Source organism: Helobdella robusta (genome assembly GCF_000326865.2).
Source record: "Helobdella robusta unplaced genomic scaffold HELROscaffold_24, whole genome shotgun sequence".
Classification (NCBI taxonomy): Eukaryota; Metazoa; Annelida; class Clitellata; order Rhynchobdellida; family Glossiphoniidae; genus Helobdella; species Helobdella robusta.
Genome location: NW_008704261.1, coordinates 1,511,397 through 1,531,771, shown reverse-complemented (window position 1 = coordinate 1,531,771; position 20,375 = coordinate 1,511,397). Strand labels below are relative to the sequence as shown.

The 20,375-nt window shown below is 34.6% G+C and overlaps 4 protein-coding genes across 4 annotated transcripts in view; 1 reads left to right on the top strand and 3 right to left on the bottom strand.

Annotated features, from left to right (window-relative positions):
- Nucleotides 1-5,925, bottom strand: part of HELRODRAFT_172705 (hypothetical protein) — a gene marked incomplete at both ends in the record, with an annotated part of 6,679 nt that extends 754 nt beyond the window's left edge. The window contains 2 exons of the mRNA XM_009019363.1: nt 1,394-2,162; nt 5,567-5,925. Coding sequence (XP_009017611.1) covers nt 1,394-2,162; nt 5,567-5,925 — 1,128 coding nt within the window. The remainder of the gene's footprint in view (nt 1-1,393; nt 2,163-5,566) is intronic.
- A 156-nt stretch (nt 5,926-6,081) lies between these two features.
- On the top strand, nt 6,082-10,629 carry HELRODRAFT_191762 (hypothetical protein). The gene is made up of 6 exons (XM_009019362.1): nt 6,082-6,308; nt 8,266-8,365; nt 8,517-8,670; nt 9,430-9,609; nt 9,979-10,141; nt 10,404-10,629. The coding sequence occupies exons 3-5, from the start codon at nt 8,538-8,540 to the stop codon at nt 10,107-10,109; spliced, it is 444 nt and encodes a 147-aa protein (XP_009017610.1). The 5' UTR covers nt 6,082-6,308; nt 8,266-8,365; nt 8,517-8,537; the 3' UTR covers nt 10,110-10,141; nt 10,404-10,629.
- A 3,124-nt stretch (nt 10,630-13,753) lies between these two features.
- HELRODRAFT_172702 (hypothetical protein) lies at nt 13,754-16,081 on the bottom strand (the record flags this gene model as incomplete). Its single annotated transcript, XM_009019361.1, has 5 exons — nt 13,754-13,830; nt 14,080-14,181; nt 14,287-14,348; nt 14,969-15,134; nt 16,003-16,081. The coding sequence occupies 5 exons, from the start codon at nt 16,079-16,081 to the stop codon at nt 13,754-13,756; spliced, it is 486 nt and encodes a 161-aa protein (XP_009017609.1).
- A 1,441-nt stretch (nt 16,082-17,522) lies between these two features.
- Nucleotides 17,523-19,056, bottom strand: HELRODRAFT_172701 (hypothetical protein; the record flags this gene model as incomplete). Its single annotated transcript, XM_009019360.1, has 5 exons — nt 17,523-17,599; nt 17,789-17,890; nt 18,168-18,229; nt 18,379-18,544; nt 19,020-19,056. The coding sequence occupies 5 exons, from the start codon at nt 19,054-19,056 to the stop codon at nt 17,523-17,525; spliced, it is 444 nt and encodes a 147-aa protein (XP_009017608.1).
- Between the last annotated feature and the right edge of the window lie 1,319 nt (nt 19,057-20,375).

Below are 20,375 nucleotides of genomic sequence, written 5' to 3'. Positions count from 1 at the left end.
TTCCTCATTTAATTTTAGTCTGTACAAACCCAACCAATTCTTTAGGCACATTATTTTCTCTGAGACAAGTTCAACCATTTCCCCCACCGACTCCACCCCAGCGCTGCTGATGATCTGTATGTCATTTGCATAAGTGTACAGGAGAAAAAGGAGTAGGCCTAACACTGAGCTCTGAGGAACTCCGTTCTTTATTTCCATGACTGTTGATGCTTGTACCCCGTAGACCACTTCATACGTTCTCTCGCAAACAAATGATGACAACCAACCAAGTACCTTGCCTTTCAAACCAAATTGATTTTTCAAAACCAAATGCAGCACGTCATGATTGACACAGTCGAAAGCTGCACTCATATCCAAAAGTGCCAAGAGAGAAACCCTTTTCTTGTCAACAGCTTCGTACGCATCTACCAACAGACGAGTTAGTGCTGTTTCAGTCGAATGATGTCTTCTGTAGGCAGATTGTGCATACGGCATCAGGTTCTGTTTGTCTAAATGCTGCACCAGCCGTCGTACTACCACTCTTTCGATTAACTTAGAGAAGAAAGTTAATTTTGAAACTGGTCTATAATTGCCCGGATCAGACACATCTGATTGGGGTTTTTTCAACAGCGGCGTGACAATTGCATGCTTGGCTATCTTTGGTAAAATTCCGTCTCTCAAAGATGCATTGACCATGACAGTTATGAAGGGTAGAAGAACATCCAGAAACTCCTTGAGAATGTATGTTGGGACAGGATCACCTGAGCATGTCGTTGACGGTGATTATTTTGTGAACCTCTTCTTCTGTGCAAGGTTCAAAATTATCCAATACTCCAACAGACAACTCTTCAATTTCAGGAAAATCATAATGCTGAGTCGCCCTCATTACTCTATCAACTTTGTCTTCAAAATGTTTGATAAAATCGTCAGATGAAAGTTCTGTCTTTTTTGACTCTGACATCTTTACATTTTTATGCATCATCTTGTTCACATGACGCCAAAGTTGAGAAGGATTTTTTTTGCAAGATGCTATCTGATTTCGCCAATAACTATTTTTCTTGTCTATCAGCAACACTTTCCTGTCCTTCAAGGCACCATACCAATTTTTCCGATCATCATCATTCTTTGTTTTGTGATATTTCTTTTCCAGCTTCCTACACCATCGTCTAGACCGAATGCACTCGTCATCAAACCAAGGGGTAACTGGACAAAATTTACTGTTAACCTTCTTAATTGGTGCATATTCATCTGCCAACCGTCGTAACTCCGTCACATAGCAATTCATCAGATCCCCAGCGCAAGCATCATCAGATGGTCGTACAGCCAGTAATATTGACATCAAAGAACCTCGAAATGCCACTTTGTCATACTTCTTCCAACATCGTACGAGTTTAGTTACCATTTTTGGTTTAACCTTTTGCATGAGCAACAAACACGTTATAAGGGCATGGTCCGAAAATTCTCCTGGTGTTCTCACGGTGACATCAGTAATCTCGTAACTCGATGTAGCAGCCACAAAATCTAATGTTCCATTTTTGACGTGAGTTGGACCATGCACAAACCTGATCATATCAAATGTTGCAAAGAAATCTTCCATCCGCTTTGCATTTAAATCATCAGCGTCCTCTAGATGAATATTAAAATCACCAGCTATCAACAACGGAACGTTATTCACAATCAGCCCCTCAACCACATGACCCAGTTCGTCAAAGAACAGTTTGTCAGCACCTTTTGAGCCCGGACGATATATCGCCATCAGAATGACTGGTGTATTTGCCATCGAGATCTGGACGCATAAACACTCAAACGATGTTAGTTTAGGAATATCCAACCGCCTGAGGGAGTACACATCCTTAACCATAACAATCAAACCACCATGAGCTGGATCAAATTCCCTGACGGCATCATCGTACCCATAGCCTGGTGGCAAAGCAGATTTTACCGAATCATCATTTGACGCTCTGTGCCATGTTTCTGTAAGCACCATAACATCAATTTTGTTATGCAACAAGGCATCATAGATTACCACTGACTTGTTTGACAACGACCTCACATTGAGCAAACCAAGTTTCATCATGGTATTATCTCTATTTCTATCAACATCATCGTCTTCTGTAGAGAATTTTTTTAACTTTAAGCAATAGCTGTTTGTTACCAGATTATTTCTTGGAAACATTTTCTTCCTAGGATTCCAGAGTTTTAACGAGAAAAGTTTTTTACGTATCCTTCTATTAGGTTTCAGGTTATTATTGAGCTGCAGCAATTGTTCAACAGTGTACGTTAATTTATTTACATCCATATTGATCAGTATAGTTTATTAAAATCAGTCTGTTTAAAACTTTAATTCAGATCAACAACTTGCAATTTAAAAACTATGACTATTGAGATAAATTAAAATTAGTTTAGAATTATTTTAGAATTATTTTAGAATTATTAGTTTAGAATTATTTAGGAGCTATATAAACTAATTTTCCAATCAAACTCAACTTTTAACCAAAAATGTATTTCTACACTGAGAGCTTTACACTTGCTCATTAACATAATTGACTCCGCCTACAAAATGTCCACTTAAACAATAAACCTTTAAAACTCCCAAAAACAGTTTAACGCAAGACCAAATTTAGGTTTACAACTGACTAATCACTAGAAAACCGATTTTAAAAATTTTATTTAAACGTTTGAAGAGCGAAAACGACATAGAAACACCAACATTCCAACAATTAAGCACACTTTACGTAACACGACTTGTCAGATAAACAAGCGCAATAACATGATCTTCATATGTAACATATATTGTCAACATATCGGCAGTATATATTAGGTTTTAGCTCTGGTTCTTCTTTAAATAACATTTTTTTGATATGTCCAACATAGAAGTTTGCGAAGAGTACTCCCAATGGAGAGCTCATTGCTACACCGTCTATTTGCTGATAAAATGTGTTACCCGGGCCAACGAATGGCGCTTCGGCCGTACATATTCTTAGCAGCGCAACTAATTCATCTTTTGGAATTGGTAGTGGTGAATGACTGAAATTGTATATTGTATTGTATGTTCTATCATGCATAAAGTAAACAAAAATTTTGTTTTTGAACTAAAAAAACATGAAAATAATTTTTAAAACGTCGAAAAAATCTTTTTAAAAAATCAAAAATTTAAATTAGAAGTTAACTAACGCCGAACATGCTGTGATTTTCATCAATAGTTATATAATTATAAATATATATATATATATATAAATTAAAAAAAATAAATGAAGGAATGGATGAATGAATGAATGACAACAACAACAACACACGTTTAGACGACATTTTCCCAGAGATCGGGGTTCGCCGTTTGGCTACCTATCTACCTATGATGAAACCGAAATACCCCTCGATGCCATTCACATCTGTCACTCGCCTCAGTATCACGCAACCCCGCTTTCACTCTGTCCTTCTCCACCTGCTCTTTCCATCCCAATCGCGGATGACCCCTTCCTATCACTCCTTCAACCTCGAACTTCAACGCTCGCCTAATTCCGACCCTTTCATCCTTTCTCAGCACATGTATAATTGTATATACCACCGCAATCTCGATCTCCTTATCAATGTCACAATATCCTCATTCAGTCCCATCATTGACATCAGCTCTGTACTACTCCTCTTATCCTTCACTTTAACCCCTTTACATCATCCTCATCATAGCTCTTTCAGCCCTCAACATTACACTTTCCTCCTCTTTCCTCAACACCCAAGTTTCACCACCTAATACTATCGCTGCTCTCACACATGCTTTATATACCCTCCCTTTCATCTTCACTGACAATTTCTTTCCACACAATCCCTAAATTTCATTAATCTCACACGAACTCTAGCCGTAACAGCGCTCAAACATTCTCTATCCGCGTTCAGCTTAACCTCTAAATAAACAAAGTTTTCCACTCTTTCAATACCACCACTCAACCCCGTCCTTGCGTCCGTCCTATTAATCACAACATGAACACAATTCTTACATTCGAACGTGCCTTCCACCTTTTTCAGTGCTCTCCTCACACCATTACATCTCTTATGCACCCACTTCTGACATCCTAAACACAATACCGAGTTAACCTTCACTCTCCTGTCACATACCCCACAGGGGTCTATTTTACTTATCACTCGCACCCCACCTTCCCCACTCACCATTACCTTCGTCTTACCAATATTAACTTTTAACCCTTTCTTTTCAATAACACTTTTCCATCTGTCAAATTTTAACTGCAATTCTTCCATGCTATCAGCCATCAAGACCAAATCATCAGCATACAAAATCTCAAATAACAACCTCTTCATTATGATTCCACACACAACATCCATCATAATTGCAAACAAAAACGGTGATAACACTGATCCTTGATGCATTTTCACCTTAACACTAAAAGCGTCCGACATCACCCTTCCGACCCTCACTTTTGTCTTCGCCCCTTCATACAGCTGCATCACAGCTTTAACAAGTCTCTCATTCACTCCTTTCTTCCTCAACGCCCATTCAATGACCTTACTCGGTACTCGATCAAAAGCCTTTTCTAGATGCACAAAACACATGTACCATCTTCGTTTCTTCTTTCTATAATTCTCCTGCAACATTCTCACTATGAACAACGCATCCACCGTTCCCCTACCAGGCATAAACCCACTCCTCTCAAGCACCCTCTCTACTACCTTCATTCCATGCTTTAGCAATTTCACACCCTTATATGGCCCACAATCTTTCACATCTCCTTTGCCCTTATACAACGGCACTAACACACTGTGTCGCCAATCCTCAGGTATACCTTCATCATCAAACATACTGTTAGCAATTCTCATCCTAACTTTAATTCTTATCAACCCACTCGCCTTTATATGTTCCGCCGCTACTTTCGAAACCCCTGTCGCCTTACCTAGTTTCATTTCTCTAACGGCTTTCTCTATTTCCTCCGTCGTCACCTTTTCTATGGGTCCGTGTGTGACCGCGGATTCCACATCTCCATCCCACTCATTCTCTTCATTCATCAACCTTTCCATATGAGCTTTCTACACCTGAACTTTTTCTTTTTTATCTATGCACAACTTGCCAGATCCATCCCAAGCTTATCCATTTCCTATAACATTTTTCCTATCCTTCATTAACTGCTTTGCTACTTTGAACATTTCCCTCAAACTTACATCAAATTCCATTTCCCTAATTAACCTATCTGATGCTTTCGTCATTGCAGTTGCCACTGCCCGTTTTGCAACTTTTTTAGCCTTCCTATACTCAGACTCCGCTTTCCCCGTCATGTCCCTTCTCCACACCCCAAACTTCTCCTTGACCTTCAAAACCTTTCTTATATCTTTATCCCGTCATGTCCCTTCTCCACACCCCAAACTTCTCCTTGACCTTCAAAACCTTTCTTATATCTTTACCCCACCACCACGTCTCACCATGCCCACACTTTCTTTTCGTCCATCCACATACTTTATCTGCCGTAGCCAACACACAGTCTCTATATCTCTCCCAAACATCTCCATCCTTACCACTTTCCCAACTTTCAGTCACCTTCACTTCAATGCCTTCCTCACTTCTGCATCCTGTAACTTCCATGACTTTTTCTTTGTTTCAAACTTATCCTTCTTCCTCCTCCCCATTTCTTTTGATGCCACATCCATCACAGCCATACTATGCTGCAACATACCAGGTATCGCCTTCACATTCCTTACATACCTTCTATGCTTCGCCCTTACCAATATATAATCTATCATTGATCTATGATCCTCTGACTTATATGTAATTAATCGTGCTGGTCCCCTTGTAAACCAGGTATTCCCCACCACCATGCTTTGTGCATCCGCCAACTCCAACACTCTGCGCCCTTCCTCATTCTGTATACCATATCTCCATCCCCCATGTACACCTTCATACCCGTCTGCATCCGCCCCAACATGACCATTCAAATCACCCAACATCACATCACATCAAACTCATTCATATATATGTTCTTAATTCTAATAAATTAACACACGGTTCGCTCGCGCCACATATACGCGCCTGGTATTAGACGCGTATATGTGGCGCGTATATGTTAAACGTTTGTTTGCATTAGTTGTACATTCACATTGGTGTTTCTATAGTTTTTCACTCATTTATAGTTTTCATAATATTTTTTTAAATTCAATTTAAGTGTTAAAAAAATAATTATTATTATATAAGCTAATAAATTAAACCATTTCAATTCCAATAATTTAAAACTATATTTAATTCTATTAAAAATAAACACAATAAACTCGCGCTACACATACGCGCCTGATTTTAAATAGTAATTGTTATACGTTTGTTTGCATTAGTTGTATGTACGTCAACACCGGTGACGTACAACTAATGCAATATGGGCTTAAGCTCAACACAATTACAACAAATTCCACCAACCCATCAAATTTTCCTAATAAAATTAATACAACAGAGTTAAACGATCTCCAATTTTAAGAAGCCACAATCTTTAAGGGTATGCGCTACGATGAGTTTTGTGACAATTAGTTTGATGAGTTCAAATATGCTATGTCAATGATGGTGCATATTTTTAAACACGATGCACTCATACTTTTGATCCAGGCGGTGTTTATTCCGAAGTTATCCTGTTTCTTAACAACCTCCCCCGTTCCGTTAAAGCAAATTTCTGAAAAGTTCAACCACCAATTACTTATGGCTGTTCAATCCATTTTCAAAATATTTTTTGATGACAAAGGCTGGAGCCAGGCACTTTTGCCTGTCGGTATTGGTGGGTTGGGCGTCGTGGCTGACTTGGCACCATCTGTTTTTTTGTCTTTTGCCGCGGCCACGGCGTCTCTTCAAGATTCGATGTTGCCGATGGATAGCGCATACGTAGACTATCTAAGATTGGAAACGTTTGCTAATTGGTGCTCCATTTTATGGAGATGTGACCGGCATCGACGTTTGTTTGCAAAAACAAGTGGAACGAAGCATTGTTGAAAAGATCTTGTGAATCATTGGAACAGTTGAATGCTTCGCCTTTCAATAAAGCCAGATTGGTGGCAGTCAAAAGCGTTTTTGGTTCGTCCTGGTTAAGGGCGTTACCAAGCAGCGCTTGCGGCACCAGACTCGAAAACGCTTCAATTACAAGTCTGTGCCTAAGACTAGGTCTACCTGTTGTTTCAGAACACAAATGTTTGTGTTGTGTAGATGTTTTTCCGTTGGGACACCATGGTTTATCTTGTAAGTTGGGTTCTGGCACTCAGCTACGAACGATTATTTGTTTCAAAAAACCAATATACCCGCCGTTAAAGAACCCACAGGCCTGATTTTGAAAAGTAATGCCAGACCTGACGGGTATACTCTTATCCCATGGTCTGAAGGTCGTTGTCTGACATGGGACGTGACATTCCCCCACATGCTGGCTGAAAGGTACATTGGCTATTCATTCATTCATTCAATGATCATCTGTAATCCCTTAAGGGACCGTTGAGGCTGATGGTATTCTTCTATTTCTCCAAAATCCTTTTCTTTCCCTCGCCATCTTCATTGAGCTCAATGTTCCAACCCCCGTCCATTCCGTGATATCATCCATCCATTTCCTCACAGGTCTTCCAACTTTTTTCTTCCAATCCCTCTTTCTCATCAGTACTTTTTTGATCAGTCTGTCGTCTGTCATTCTGCAGATGTGCCCAAAGATACCCAGCTTTTTTCCTTGACACTTTCACATTGGCTATACATCGGTAAAATCCGGTTTCGCGCTACAAAGGCAGCTGATTTTAAAAATTCAAAGCATACTGTGCTCAATGACGGCTCTTTGTTGCGGTTTGTGTCGAAACATTTGGACCAACATTTTTTCAACAATATAAGTTCTAAAATAATTGACACTTCAGGTGACCCTAATATTTCTCTATTATTACAAAAATTTAATTCTTAGAAATGCCCGGCCGTACGAGATCCTGAAACCTAGATTAATTAGCGAGTTTTTATGGCTAATGTTTTTAACCAAAGACTCGTACATACATACATATATACATACACGTATGTGTTATCTGTCATCGTCATCATAACCAATAACTGTTATAACTTTCATAGCTATAATATGGTTGCACTCATAATTATTTTATTACAATTATTATCAATATTATTATATAATAAGAATAAATGTTATTATCACTACTACAGCGGTTAAATATTTTTATCATTATTTTATTACAATTATTATCAATATTATTATATAATAAAAATAAATGTTATTATCACTACTACTGCTGTTAAATATTTTTATCATTATTTTATTACAACTGCCACAACCACAGGTTCAACACGAACTTCAAAGGTTGGCACTGTTCATTCGTCTATCCGGGCGGTGATTGGGCCGACGCGGAGTACTCTGGCAGACATTATCGTAAAGTTGAGGTTGTTGTTGTTGATGTTATTGTTGCTGTTGTTATTGATGTTGTTATTGTTGTTGTTGAGGCATTGTCAATGTTGCTGATGGTAAAGTTGTTAAAATTAAGTTTTACTAAATTAAAAGCATTTACTTTGTAAACTAAATTGAATGCACCAGATTTTAGGGCACAACAAACCGATGACGATGACGACCCTGGACAATAAGACAGCCTCGCAACCTCGCTGGCAGGCCAGGGGCTTCTTGAAGAGTGGCGTCTGGGTGGGCCTCAGGAAGTTCGCGGACGATCTCTACTGCAGAAGGGATTTCACGTGTCTGTGATTCTAACTTTTTTATTTGTTTCTTATTTTATTTTTTTTATCTTATTTCTGGATTTTATTGAGCTGAAATAGGCGATCATTTTTCATGACCATTTTAAACAAAAATATTTCAATTAATTTAAAAATGATTAGAAAAATCAAATTAATTATTTGTAAGCATTTAGTCAAAGTTAATTAAAACTATTTAAACAACAAAATCAATAATTCTGAAAAATTGATATGGCTGTTCAATGAGAGAAGATTTTAATGGTTTAAATTTAAATTGTGTTGCATTTTTAAATTTTAGAAACTGAATATATATTTTCAACAATTAAGTGAGAAATAGTATAGTTTTTAATATTAAAAATGATGAGAATATTACTCATAAGTAATGGTTCTAAAATGCTATTATTTAGAAATGTTATGAATTAATCTATATCTTAATTAATTTATATCTCAAATTTTTTTTGTTCAGTTTGAAGAAATTAATGTTTTGTGTTGACATTTCCATTTGAACCTCAGTTGAAATAACATGACGGATGAATTGTGAATGGTTGTATAGTAATTTCTACAACTCTCTCTTTTGCACTTCTCAGAAGCACATACCAACAAAACCCAGTGCTGTTAAACAAGACATCACATACATTAAAGTTTCATTGCGATCGAACCCAGCCACCGCAACATCAGTGCCAGACTTTTTAACCGCTACACCATCGCGATGACGGTTATTTAAGGTTTTTTTTTTACAATGTATGTGAAATTGTTTCAACCAGCAAGGCAGTACAGCAGCATGCCCATCAACGAGATGGACTATCTGGATATGGTCAGCATCGATAAACGTTCGTTCAACATCTGTTTGTTTAACATCTGTTTGTTCAACATCTGTTCGTTCAACATCTGTTCGTTCAACATCTGTTCGTTCAACATCTGTTCGTTCAACATCTGTTTGTTCATGCTTAATTTAAATTTAGATCACTGTGGCACATATCAAATTTATTATTTTTGCTGTTAACGTGTTAAAGTTTAACAAATTTAATGTTGCTCCGTACAAATTAAACAATGTTTTTTTATTTCAAAACCGTGTATATTAAGTGTTTTTACAGATTTGTGAACTAAACAAAAAACTAACAAACACACACACACTAAATATTCAGTTTAGATATTCACACATATTCACAAACACACACACACACTATACCCAAACACACACACATACAGCACACACACATTAACACAAAAATACAAATCCATAGAGACAAATATTTATTATTTGTTTGTTCCTCTTCTGTAGGTTCTGATCATTTTACTTAATTAATATTCAGTTGGGATATTCAATCCATTGGGGAAGATCATGCCGGTGTCCACACCATCACTAAGTAACTGTCAGATGTGCTGCTGTGTGTGCTGCAATATTAATTCCTCATCCGAAACTTCTAATGACGGAATGAATTAGTTAATGACTGAATGAATTAATATATGTATGCGAATGAATGAATGAATGAATGAATGAATGAATGAATGAATGAATGAATGAATGAATGAATGAATGAATGAATGAATGAATGAATGAATGAATGAATGAATGAATGAATGAATGAATGAATGAATGAATGAATGAATGAATGAATGAATGAATGAATGAATGAATGAATGAATGAATGAATGAATGAATGAATGAATGAATGAATGAATGAATGAATGAATGAATGAATGAATGAATGAATGAATGAATGAATGAATGAATGAATGAATGAATGAATGAATGAATGAATGAATGAATGAATAAACGAATAAATGAATTAATTAATTAATGAAAAAATAAATTATATCGATAAGATATTTGGTAGAGATATATTAACCGAGACTGTTCTTTCCAGCCTTCTAGCATCAGTTGTTCTGTGGTTTGAGTAATAATTGTGTACGATTTGGTGGCAGTTGATTTCATTTGTTTGAAGAATTCATTTGTTGCAGTTCAAAAAAAAATGATTTATCTTCTGAGCTGCCATCATCATCATGACCACCACCATCATCACGATCACCATCACCATCGTTGTCCATCCATCCACAGCGTAATAACACATTAACATATTCAAACATTTTGTCTCTCCAGCTGATCTGTCAAACGAAACTTCCAAGAGAAGAAGTAGCATTTATTTCTGCGATGTTGATTGATGTTTAATGTTTTCACATCCACCCTAACCCTTTTGAAGACAAGGCGGTGCAATTAATGGTCGACTGCTGCTGTTGCACTGACCGGGTTCGAACGCATGCAGGTTCACCGCACTGCACTGTGGGTGGGACCGCCTTTGATCCACGAGTATTTATTAGCTCAGCCTGTGTTATGTTGTTAATACATTTAAGAAATTAAATAGAAATATTAATTTTCAAAGTTTCATATATTTCCATATAAGTATGCCCCTTTGAACATCATTCACCGCGTTTATATTAAGTACACATAAGCTTATCCATCCAACATATCCTTAAACGGTGGCGTAATGGCCTAGTAGTTAAGGTCGCCTGGGACTGTTTCGCAGTAACCGGGTTCGAATATGACAAAATGATCCCCGCCTATCATACGCTTCGTGTGTGATGCGTCGTTTAGCACGTATTCATAAACGATGTTTGTGCGTGTTGTTGAACCCTTTGAACTTTGAAAGAGTGTAATTGACCTTTAACATTTAACTGACCTTGTACAGCTACTTAATCATGGTGGCTATGCAGTCAACCATTTGTCATCGAATTTTTTATAGACCAATTTTTTTCTGCACACAAACCTTTTTACTCATCGTTTAATTTGATGATGACCTAACGAAAGAGAAGTGGCTGTTGTTCGTGGTTGGCGTCCCACTGTTGATGGCGGGCATCCCAATCTGCATGCTGGTCCTCTACTGCTGCAAGCAGAATGGTTAGGGGGGTCAAAAACAAATTATATCAGTAGCTATAATGATAATAATAGCATGGTGACTGTTACATTTGCGTGCCTGGGTGGACCCCGCCTGGTCCCGGTGATGAAGTTACCGGGTTCGAGGTCAAGATGTCGCTGATCATCACGTGCAATGTACGTAATGAGTCGATTCACACAAATTCACATGCGCTGAGTGTGTTGTGTGCGTGTTGTATATGTGTGTGTGGGTTGTGTGCGTGTTGTTGTTGATACCTCTGGAAAATAATATTAAAAAAGTTAGTGACAACACCGATAGCACCATGAATAGAGATGTATATTTTACATAACAATGAAAAGAAAGAAGATAATTTATAATAAATGAAAATAACGCTAACTTGATACTTATCGAAAATTTTTATTTCCAAATTTGACTTGCAAACTCTCCAGTAACTCCCAAGATGGTGAAGGATAAAGCAGACAAGTGTAATTCTACTTTTTATTTGTTTTGTATTTCTCTTGTTAGCTTCATTGGTTTATTATTCTTTAAAATTTTATTCAATTGTTTTCTTTGCTAGTTCACTCATTCATTCACTCATTCATTTATTCATTCATTCATTCACTCATTCATTCATTCATTCATTCATTACACCACCCTTATAAATGGAAGTGCTCAGCAATATAGACGCATACAAGAAGAGGAAGGAAGAAAAAATGAAGGAAAAAGCTAAAGAAGAAAAACAAAAAAGTATTAACATGGTTTTAAAAAATATAAATAAGATGGCAAAATGGTAGAGGATCCTGGTTTTGCTCATACAATGACTAGGTTCGAGTGCAAGTACAACATTGCCTGTTGCATACAATGCACGTAATGCGTGGATTCACTCGTGTTTGTATGCGCGAATCAGAGAAATATTTAAAATTAATGACAATGATAATAATAATAACAATAATAAATTATCTTTTTTATTGTGATTATAACGGAAATGAACGAGTGCTGCGTTGAAACAGCAGGCATTTTTACAAAATTGGAAACAAATCGATGGGCGGCAGTATTAACAATCCCTGATTTGAGTTCTTTAATATTAAACTTATTTAAAAGAAGAATATGAAATTAAATCTGCATGAGATTAAAATTGTTCATTTCAATGTAACTGTGAACAGAGGAGGAGAAGAAATTGGAGAAGAGGATATCGAGAGCGCGGCGCAAGATCGACAACGGTGAGTCGTCTCAGGTCCTCGACCTTCCACAACTTTTAATAATGTAATTATTTCATTCCAGTCGATAGAGTCGAGAAGAAGATCATAAAAGTCATTAAGAAGAAACCGAAAAAAAGTTTTTTTTTTTTAAAAATCCAACTCTGGCAATGATACTTTTAAACAGTTGAAGCAATGAATTATGATTTAAAAAAAATGCATTAGTTAGTTATTGTTTGTTGATGAGAAATGTGGTGATGTTGTTTAACAGAAGTTTACATTAGAATAAAGAAAAGTGACGATGGAGCAAGAGATGACACGGAATCGTAACAACAACAACACAACAACGATAGCCAATGTACGTGCAGCCATGAAAAAGTCAAGAAAACAGAATAATTTTACAAACAAAATAAATACAAGTATAATTTATACACACACAAACAAACACACAGACACTCACACACACACGCAAATACACACATACAAACAAACACACACGCGCAAATACACACAAGTAAGCCCTGCAGTACCTGGTTATTTTTTTAGTATTATGTCTTTAGTGACGATAGTAACGTTAAGATTTGATGGTACTTAGTAAATGTTGTAATATTTATTCATGTTACTTGGATGTCTTTTTTATGTTAGATTGTGTATTGGCTTACCGTAGCAAGTTATTAAATTATCAATTTTAAAATAATCTTTAATTATTTTAGACTCAGTTGTAATTAAAACATAATATTTCCTTCATTCACTGTTTTTTATGTTTATTAACAAAACACATTACTTTGGTTTTTGTAAATTTATTACTGAATAAATTTGTATGTTAGAAATAAATTTTTTTTTGTCAGAGTTTAATTTTTATATAATTTCTAAGTATTTTTTGAAAAATTAAAAAAAAATTACATTTTTGTTGCAAAATAGTAAATATTTTATAAAATGTCAAAATAAATCAAGAAAGCTAAAGACGCTTGCAAGAAAATCTTTGCTTTGAACTCTGACTTCTGCTTGCATTGAAGTGACTACTGCTTGGTCCCGCACGGTGGAGGAACTTGGGTCGCCCAGTTGCAAACATCGAGCGTCTTATCAAAAACCAAGGCTGCATTCATTAGGTTTTCAAGAGTTAAATAAAATTTATATTCTAATAATCTTTAAAATTTCAAAACTTCGTAAATGAACAAAAAATTTTTGTAATGAATTCTGTAGAGATGAGTCAAAAAACAATGTGAGAGATGAAATGCAGTGAATGTTGAATCTTCTCTCTCTCTCTCTTTCTCTCTCTACTCTCTTTGATGAAAAAAATTAAATTAATTAAATTAAAAAGAAGTCTGAAAATTTTAAAACTGACCGGTTCCAGAAGGTGGGTTGTTGCAAGGATTTGCTCCCAAGTACTTTTGATTCTGACAAGTGAAGTACCATCTACACTGCTCAGACATCAAGGGGTACCTCCCTTATTTGAGTTATTTTGTTATTTAACATGATTTGAAAAATTTTTAAAAATCGTCATAATTGTTCATGAAATTAGGTCAGCAAGTTAAGTTTGAATTGTTTTTACCGTTGGGCTTGTTAATACATTCGGAGCTCTTCAAGCCACATGGAGGTTTGACATCTTCAATTCTGTGACAAATGAATCAATGTTGCAATATTACACATAGACTGGTTGCCATGTCGGCTAACTCTATCTAACACTTCAAAACAAATTATTCAAAATATTTCAATTAAATATTTCTGTTTCAAATTTAAATATCGGCATACTGTTCATTAGTACATTTTAGGATTTCAAATAAAAACTCGGGTTCGTGCCGTCATACGTAACGCCGCAAATTAAGTTTAGAAAAAACAAATTAAATTCGAGCTAGTAAATAAAAAATTTCAAAGCAAAAAATTTCAAGCAGATGCTGTGTGTGCATTTGTTTAACATCACTATTACTAAACCGGTAACTAGGCTACAACAACATCATGTAAAATTGATTGTGCAGTGTGCACGTTGGTGTATGGATTTAGAAGCAACTTATTTGATTTTAAAACCACAAAATTAATTTTTAGTTCACAAACTTAAATTTGTATTTACAGGAAACAAGATCTATAAAAATTTGATAACAGGATCTGACTGCAGATAAGGTTGTATTCAAATTTTAGAATCCATCTCATTTCTAGTACATAATAAACTTACAAACCTCCAATCAAAAACTATTTGTTTGCTCTTTAACTGAGATTAAAATTAAATATGTACTGACCGTTCACATTTCTTAGTATCATAGTCATAAGCTTCATGATCTTTGCATGTCACCAAAGTGCCAACCCCTCCCTTGCACGCGGTGTAGGATCGACAACCAGCTCCGTAGGAACCATCAGGAAAGCCTGTGCAGTCCATCTGGCAGAATGTTTGTTTGGCTGCCAGAGCTGAAAAATCGATTATGAATATTTTCAATAGCGGAGGATGGTTTATAACAAATCATATTTTTATTTGCTGAGAATAATCAACAACTATTTTTGGAAATAATGCTACAATTTGTATAACTAATAGAACTAAGTATACAATGAATATCAATGTATATGAATATCAAACATTTGTGTAACATTTGTTCGCGTAACATAAATAAATATTTCAGACATGTTTGCAACGTTAAATGTAGTTTTAGATTAACCGTCGTACCGCTAACGATTTATAAAAATTTTTTTTTATAAATCTATGAATTGATTTATTAAATTTGTTTCAGAAGAACTTCAAACTATCCTAATTGGCTAATAAATTTTAATAAATTTGTTTTGCGTTCCTGTTTCCACCAATAAGCATATATAACAAAACAACAAACCACCTCAATTTTATTAAATCATTAAAAATAAAACAAAGCTAACCAACGATTGACAAAACGATTAAAACAACGCTGTTCATTTTCGTGTCTTCAACAAAAAAATTGAAACGCTCCTGCCAACTAGCCGAATTTATAGATTTTTTATTATTAAGCGCCAGTACAATTAATCATGTAACTATTCTACATGTACACACTTATCAATTCATGTGTTTGTGAAAAAAGTAGCTAATCTGTGAGAGGTTGAAGGTTCAGACGCACGAGCTCACTAGTAAAGTGTTTGATAGGTGATTGATGATGTCATCATTTTCATTACGAGGAATATTGTTACAATTGCTGAAAGCTTTTCATTCTTCTTTATGCTAATACTCATTAAGCATATAAATGTGTATATATTATGTATATAATACGAGCAGCAATCAACTTGAAATTTACAATTCATTTGTTGCAAAGCTTACTTCGAGTTGGAATTTCATTTTTGGATATGCTAGCGGTTTTATCCCTGGTTAAACGTAAACTGATTTTCGATAGCTCCATTGTTCAACAAGGTGACGTAAAATTTAAGAAAGTCCTTCAATATTTTTTAACAATATCGATATCCCTGTCTGTCGTTTGAATGGTTCTAAATTATAATTGTTAGGACTAAGATGTACCATCAGTAGTGATGGGAACTAGACTAATTTTTTTTAGTTGAACTATAAAACTTAATTTGAACTGAAAAAAATATAATCTGACTAATCAATTTTTATAATTTTCCCAATGTAGTTAAACTAAACTGAAAAAGTTAGTTAAACTTTGTTAAACTTTTATAACTTATCCTAACTATTTCTGTCAAAAAGATGCCCGAATCATGACATCACAGCTAAATCTTTATTGCACTTTACGAACAACAAAATATTTTTACTGATAAAAAATGAAATCAACATGAAGTGTTTCCAATGTCAGTCTGAAATGTTATAATCTTTGTATTGAGAACGAGCACATTAAAAAAAAAGAAAGTCAGGCATTTCATATCTCCGAATTGTCAGAATTTGTGATGCTGTGCTGAACATTCGTTCAACAGCTGCTATCTATAAAAAAATCGGAGTTGTTTTTTTAAATTTGTTTTCTATGAATTTAAATTGCATTGCAGACGGTATTCTTGACTTTTGTCCATCTTCCCACTTGGCATTCACTTTCAAAATTATTTAAACTGAAACGACACAGTTTATTATATTTAGTTTTTGGCAATAAAATGAGTCGAATGTCAAGAACAACCAGTAAACAGGATTAGCAGCAAAAAAAACCGCGTTTTTTACTCAAATATAAAGTTACCGAAAATATATAATATGTTATTAATTATTTACTGCAGGCCAGTATTATTGAAAAAATTATCAAAATTTTCAAGTTCGGAAAAAATGTTGCCAAAACAATAAAATTTCTAGTTAAACTTTTTTGTTATAACCAAAAAATTAGTTAAACTTTTATTTTAGTTTAACTAAACTGTTATTTTTTAGTTGATCTTTGATCTTAACTAAAAGTTTTACTTATACTTAAACGTTAAACATTTTTAGTTAACTTTTACTCATCACTTATAATCAGTATGTAGGACACTTGAGTTTTAAAGTCGATGTGTTCCTATTTAATGACAAGTGTTTTAGGCTGCAGTGTGTAATTATCATTTTTTAATTTTCAAGTTCAAGTTTCAAATTTAATTATATTAATCATTTTTACGGGAAAGCTTTTATTTTTTAATAATTTTATTTTCATTAAAAAATGAAACATTGAATATAGTTTCAAAGAAAGTGATAAAAATTTTAACAGGTCATGATATGCAGCAAATATAAAAATCACATTTCACATTCAGATATGTAAATTTAAATTCAAAAAAGTATAAAAATAAATAAAATGTAATTATTAAAAAATAATTTGTATTCAAAAGCAGAAAATGTATTTTAAGTTGTAAGCATGTTGGAAAGCGGGTTGTTTCAGCAACTCTCTACTGCTTGGTTCCACACGGTGGGCTAACGTCATACTTCCAGTTGCAAACGCCGAGAACCTCGTCGAACACCAAGGCTGAAATTTTTTTTAAATGGTTTTGCCTTTTTAAAAATAATTGAATCCAAATCAATGAATAATAAATTTTATGTATTAACTTGTTCGTTTATTGAATTAAACAACAATTTATTAGCTCATGGTAATCATAAAAATGTCAGCTGTGGTACCGTAGTTATAACAAAAAATTAATAGATGAAAATAATTCACCGGTTCCGCTGGGTGGGTTGTTGCATGGGTTGGCTCCCAGGTACACTTGTTCCTGGCATGTGAAGTACCATCTGCATTGCTCCGACTGCAGGGCGTATCTCCCTGGTGGGTGGTGAATATTGGTGAATTCAGTCAATATTGTTGAATATTTATTAAATATTCATTGAATAGTGATTGAATATTTGTTAAATATTTAGTGAATATTCATCGAATGTTTATTAAATAGATGTTGAATATTTTTTATATATTTATTGAATGTTAATTCAATTTTGTTTTCACTATTTTACATAAATTTTATTTGCGACAATTAAATTAATTGGATCAAATTTTCATCTTTGATTAGTGTTCAGAAATCAATTAAATCGGAAAAATATTTTACCATCAGGCTTGCCGATACATGCCGAACTGTTCAAACCGCACGGAGGCTTGACACTATCGATTCTGTGAGGTGTTCATAAATAGTTCAACATTTTTACAGATAATGCTTCTTCAATGATAAATGACAACTATGGGATAATTTGTTTTATTATATAACCATTAACATTAGTCAAATTTATTGAAACATTCTGCTAAGTATGATAGAAACGTACGGTTCACACTGATTGGTGTCGAAGTCATAAGCTTGGTCTGGTTGACAGGTGACCAACGTACCAACCCCACCCTTGCAGGCCGTGTATGATCGGCAACCAGCTCCATAGGAACCATCAGGTTTGCCTGCACAGTCCATCTGACCAAATGTCTGTTTGGCTGCCAGAGCTGAAATAATTGTGGGTAATTATTTTCGTCAGTAAGATGCTCATTTAAAAAAATTGAATAGTTTTTAATTTCTACGTAAATAATAAGTTGGCGTAAATTTTTTTGAACAATAAAATAATTAAGTATTTCAATTGTATTTTATGTAGACTTTTTAAAAATAAACTCAATATGTTTTGTAGAATGTTGAAAATTAATGAACGGTGAATTTTGACAAGAGCGAGGTCACGAAGTGTGTGTTCCTTCATTTCATTGCGTGGTATCACATCAAACATTTGAACCTCAAGTACCGCAACATTCACTCACAACACAACGCACCTGATCAAGCATGCAACGCCGCACATAAATAACAAGTTGGAAGATCTCACTCACACTGATCAATTTATAATACTTTGAAATAAATATTTACTTAAAAATAATGTAAATAAAAAAATAAAACATAATGAAATGAAGTGTTATAGCCATCTATGAAACTAACCAAAAACCGCCAGGACAACGAGGAAAGCTTTGTTCATCTTCTTGCTTGCTAGCTTGGACGTAAGATTCAAGGAAGTTTCAATTCTCGATTGAAATTTCTTCAGATTTCTGTCCTATTTATACAGCTTGCCACATAATTATGACACATCCACTCTTCTCTCTCTCTTTCACTCTCTCAATATCTCTTCCAATATATATATATATATATATATATATATACATATATATACATATATATATATATATATATACATACATATATATATATAAGAAATGTTGGGAAGAAAAGGAGACTATATTTTATACAGTATTTTCAACTGAAAAGACAAACTTTAAATTGACTAATCCCGACAATTCGGTAGAATTCAAACATTACACACACACACACACGCGCGTGTTTATACACATACACACATACACACACTTATATATATTTATATATACATTTATAATATTTACAAATATTTACCGATATATTATAATTACTCATAAATTTATTCATGGTGTGATCTTGTTACAGGTAAGCTGACAGGTGAGATGGTTGATTGCTTTGCATTAAAAGTTTGCTTATTTGGTAAGTGTAATAATAATAATAATAATATTTCTATTTTTATTATTATTGTTATTATTATTTACAAATTATAATGGTCATTAATATCATTATTATTCGTGCAATAACAATCGGATCTTGATACTATTATGATTGGATAGGTGAATATGATATACTGCTCGAAACAGTATTGAAACGTTGTGTGGGTAGAAAGCCGTACGTGCATGTCAACATTGATATCTGCGCACGATGCGTCAATTTCCATGATTAATAGAGAAAGATTAGAGAGTGGTGATAGTTTCCGTTGTGTCGTCGTAGTAGTAATTGTACCTTTCTGGAAGTCATCGTCGTGTTAAAAATATGATGACACGTTCTTGCTGAAGATTTTTAAAGGAGCGTTTCACAAATTATGCATTCGTTTAATTACTATTTGAATTCCATATTAAATTATTCTATTAATAAATTAAATTGTTGAAGTCTTATGATTAATTGTAATCAAATTAACGAGAGATGATGATCGTCCGGTTTGATGACTCAAATAGCAGCAACAACAGATTAGCGATTAATTTTGGTATTGTTGTCGCAGTGTGGGTCGGTGGTCTGTTTGAATGCACTCGTGTTGGTTAATCATCAAGTTCCGAAAAGCGAATAAACAACTTGAACTGCAAAGACAATATTGGACAGGTGTTTGTTTGATGAGGCTCGGAACTTTACGTCATGCGTTCAAGTGTACTCTTGTTTTATAATCTTTTTTTATTATTGTTACAGTTTAGCAAATTTTGTTTCTTTTATTATTTTAGTAGAAAA

Excerpts from the sequence above, each read along its gene's own strand:
- HELRODRAFT_191762 (XM_009019362.1), top strand. The coding sequence starts at position 8,538 with ATGACGATGACGACCCTGGACAATAAGACAGCCTCGCAACCTCGCTGG. Across the intron at positions 8,671-9,429 it reads CTGCAGAAGGGATTTCACGT|CAAGGCAGTACAGCAGCATG; the intron begins GTCTGTGATTCT and ends TGTTTCAACCAG. Across the intron at positions 9,610-9,978 it reads GTTCAACATCTGTTTGTTCA|TTGGGATATTCAATCCATTG; the intron begins TGCTTAATTTAA and ends ATTAATATTCAG.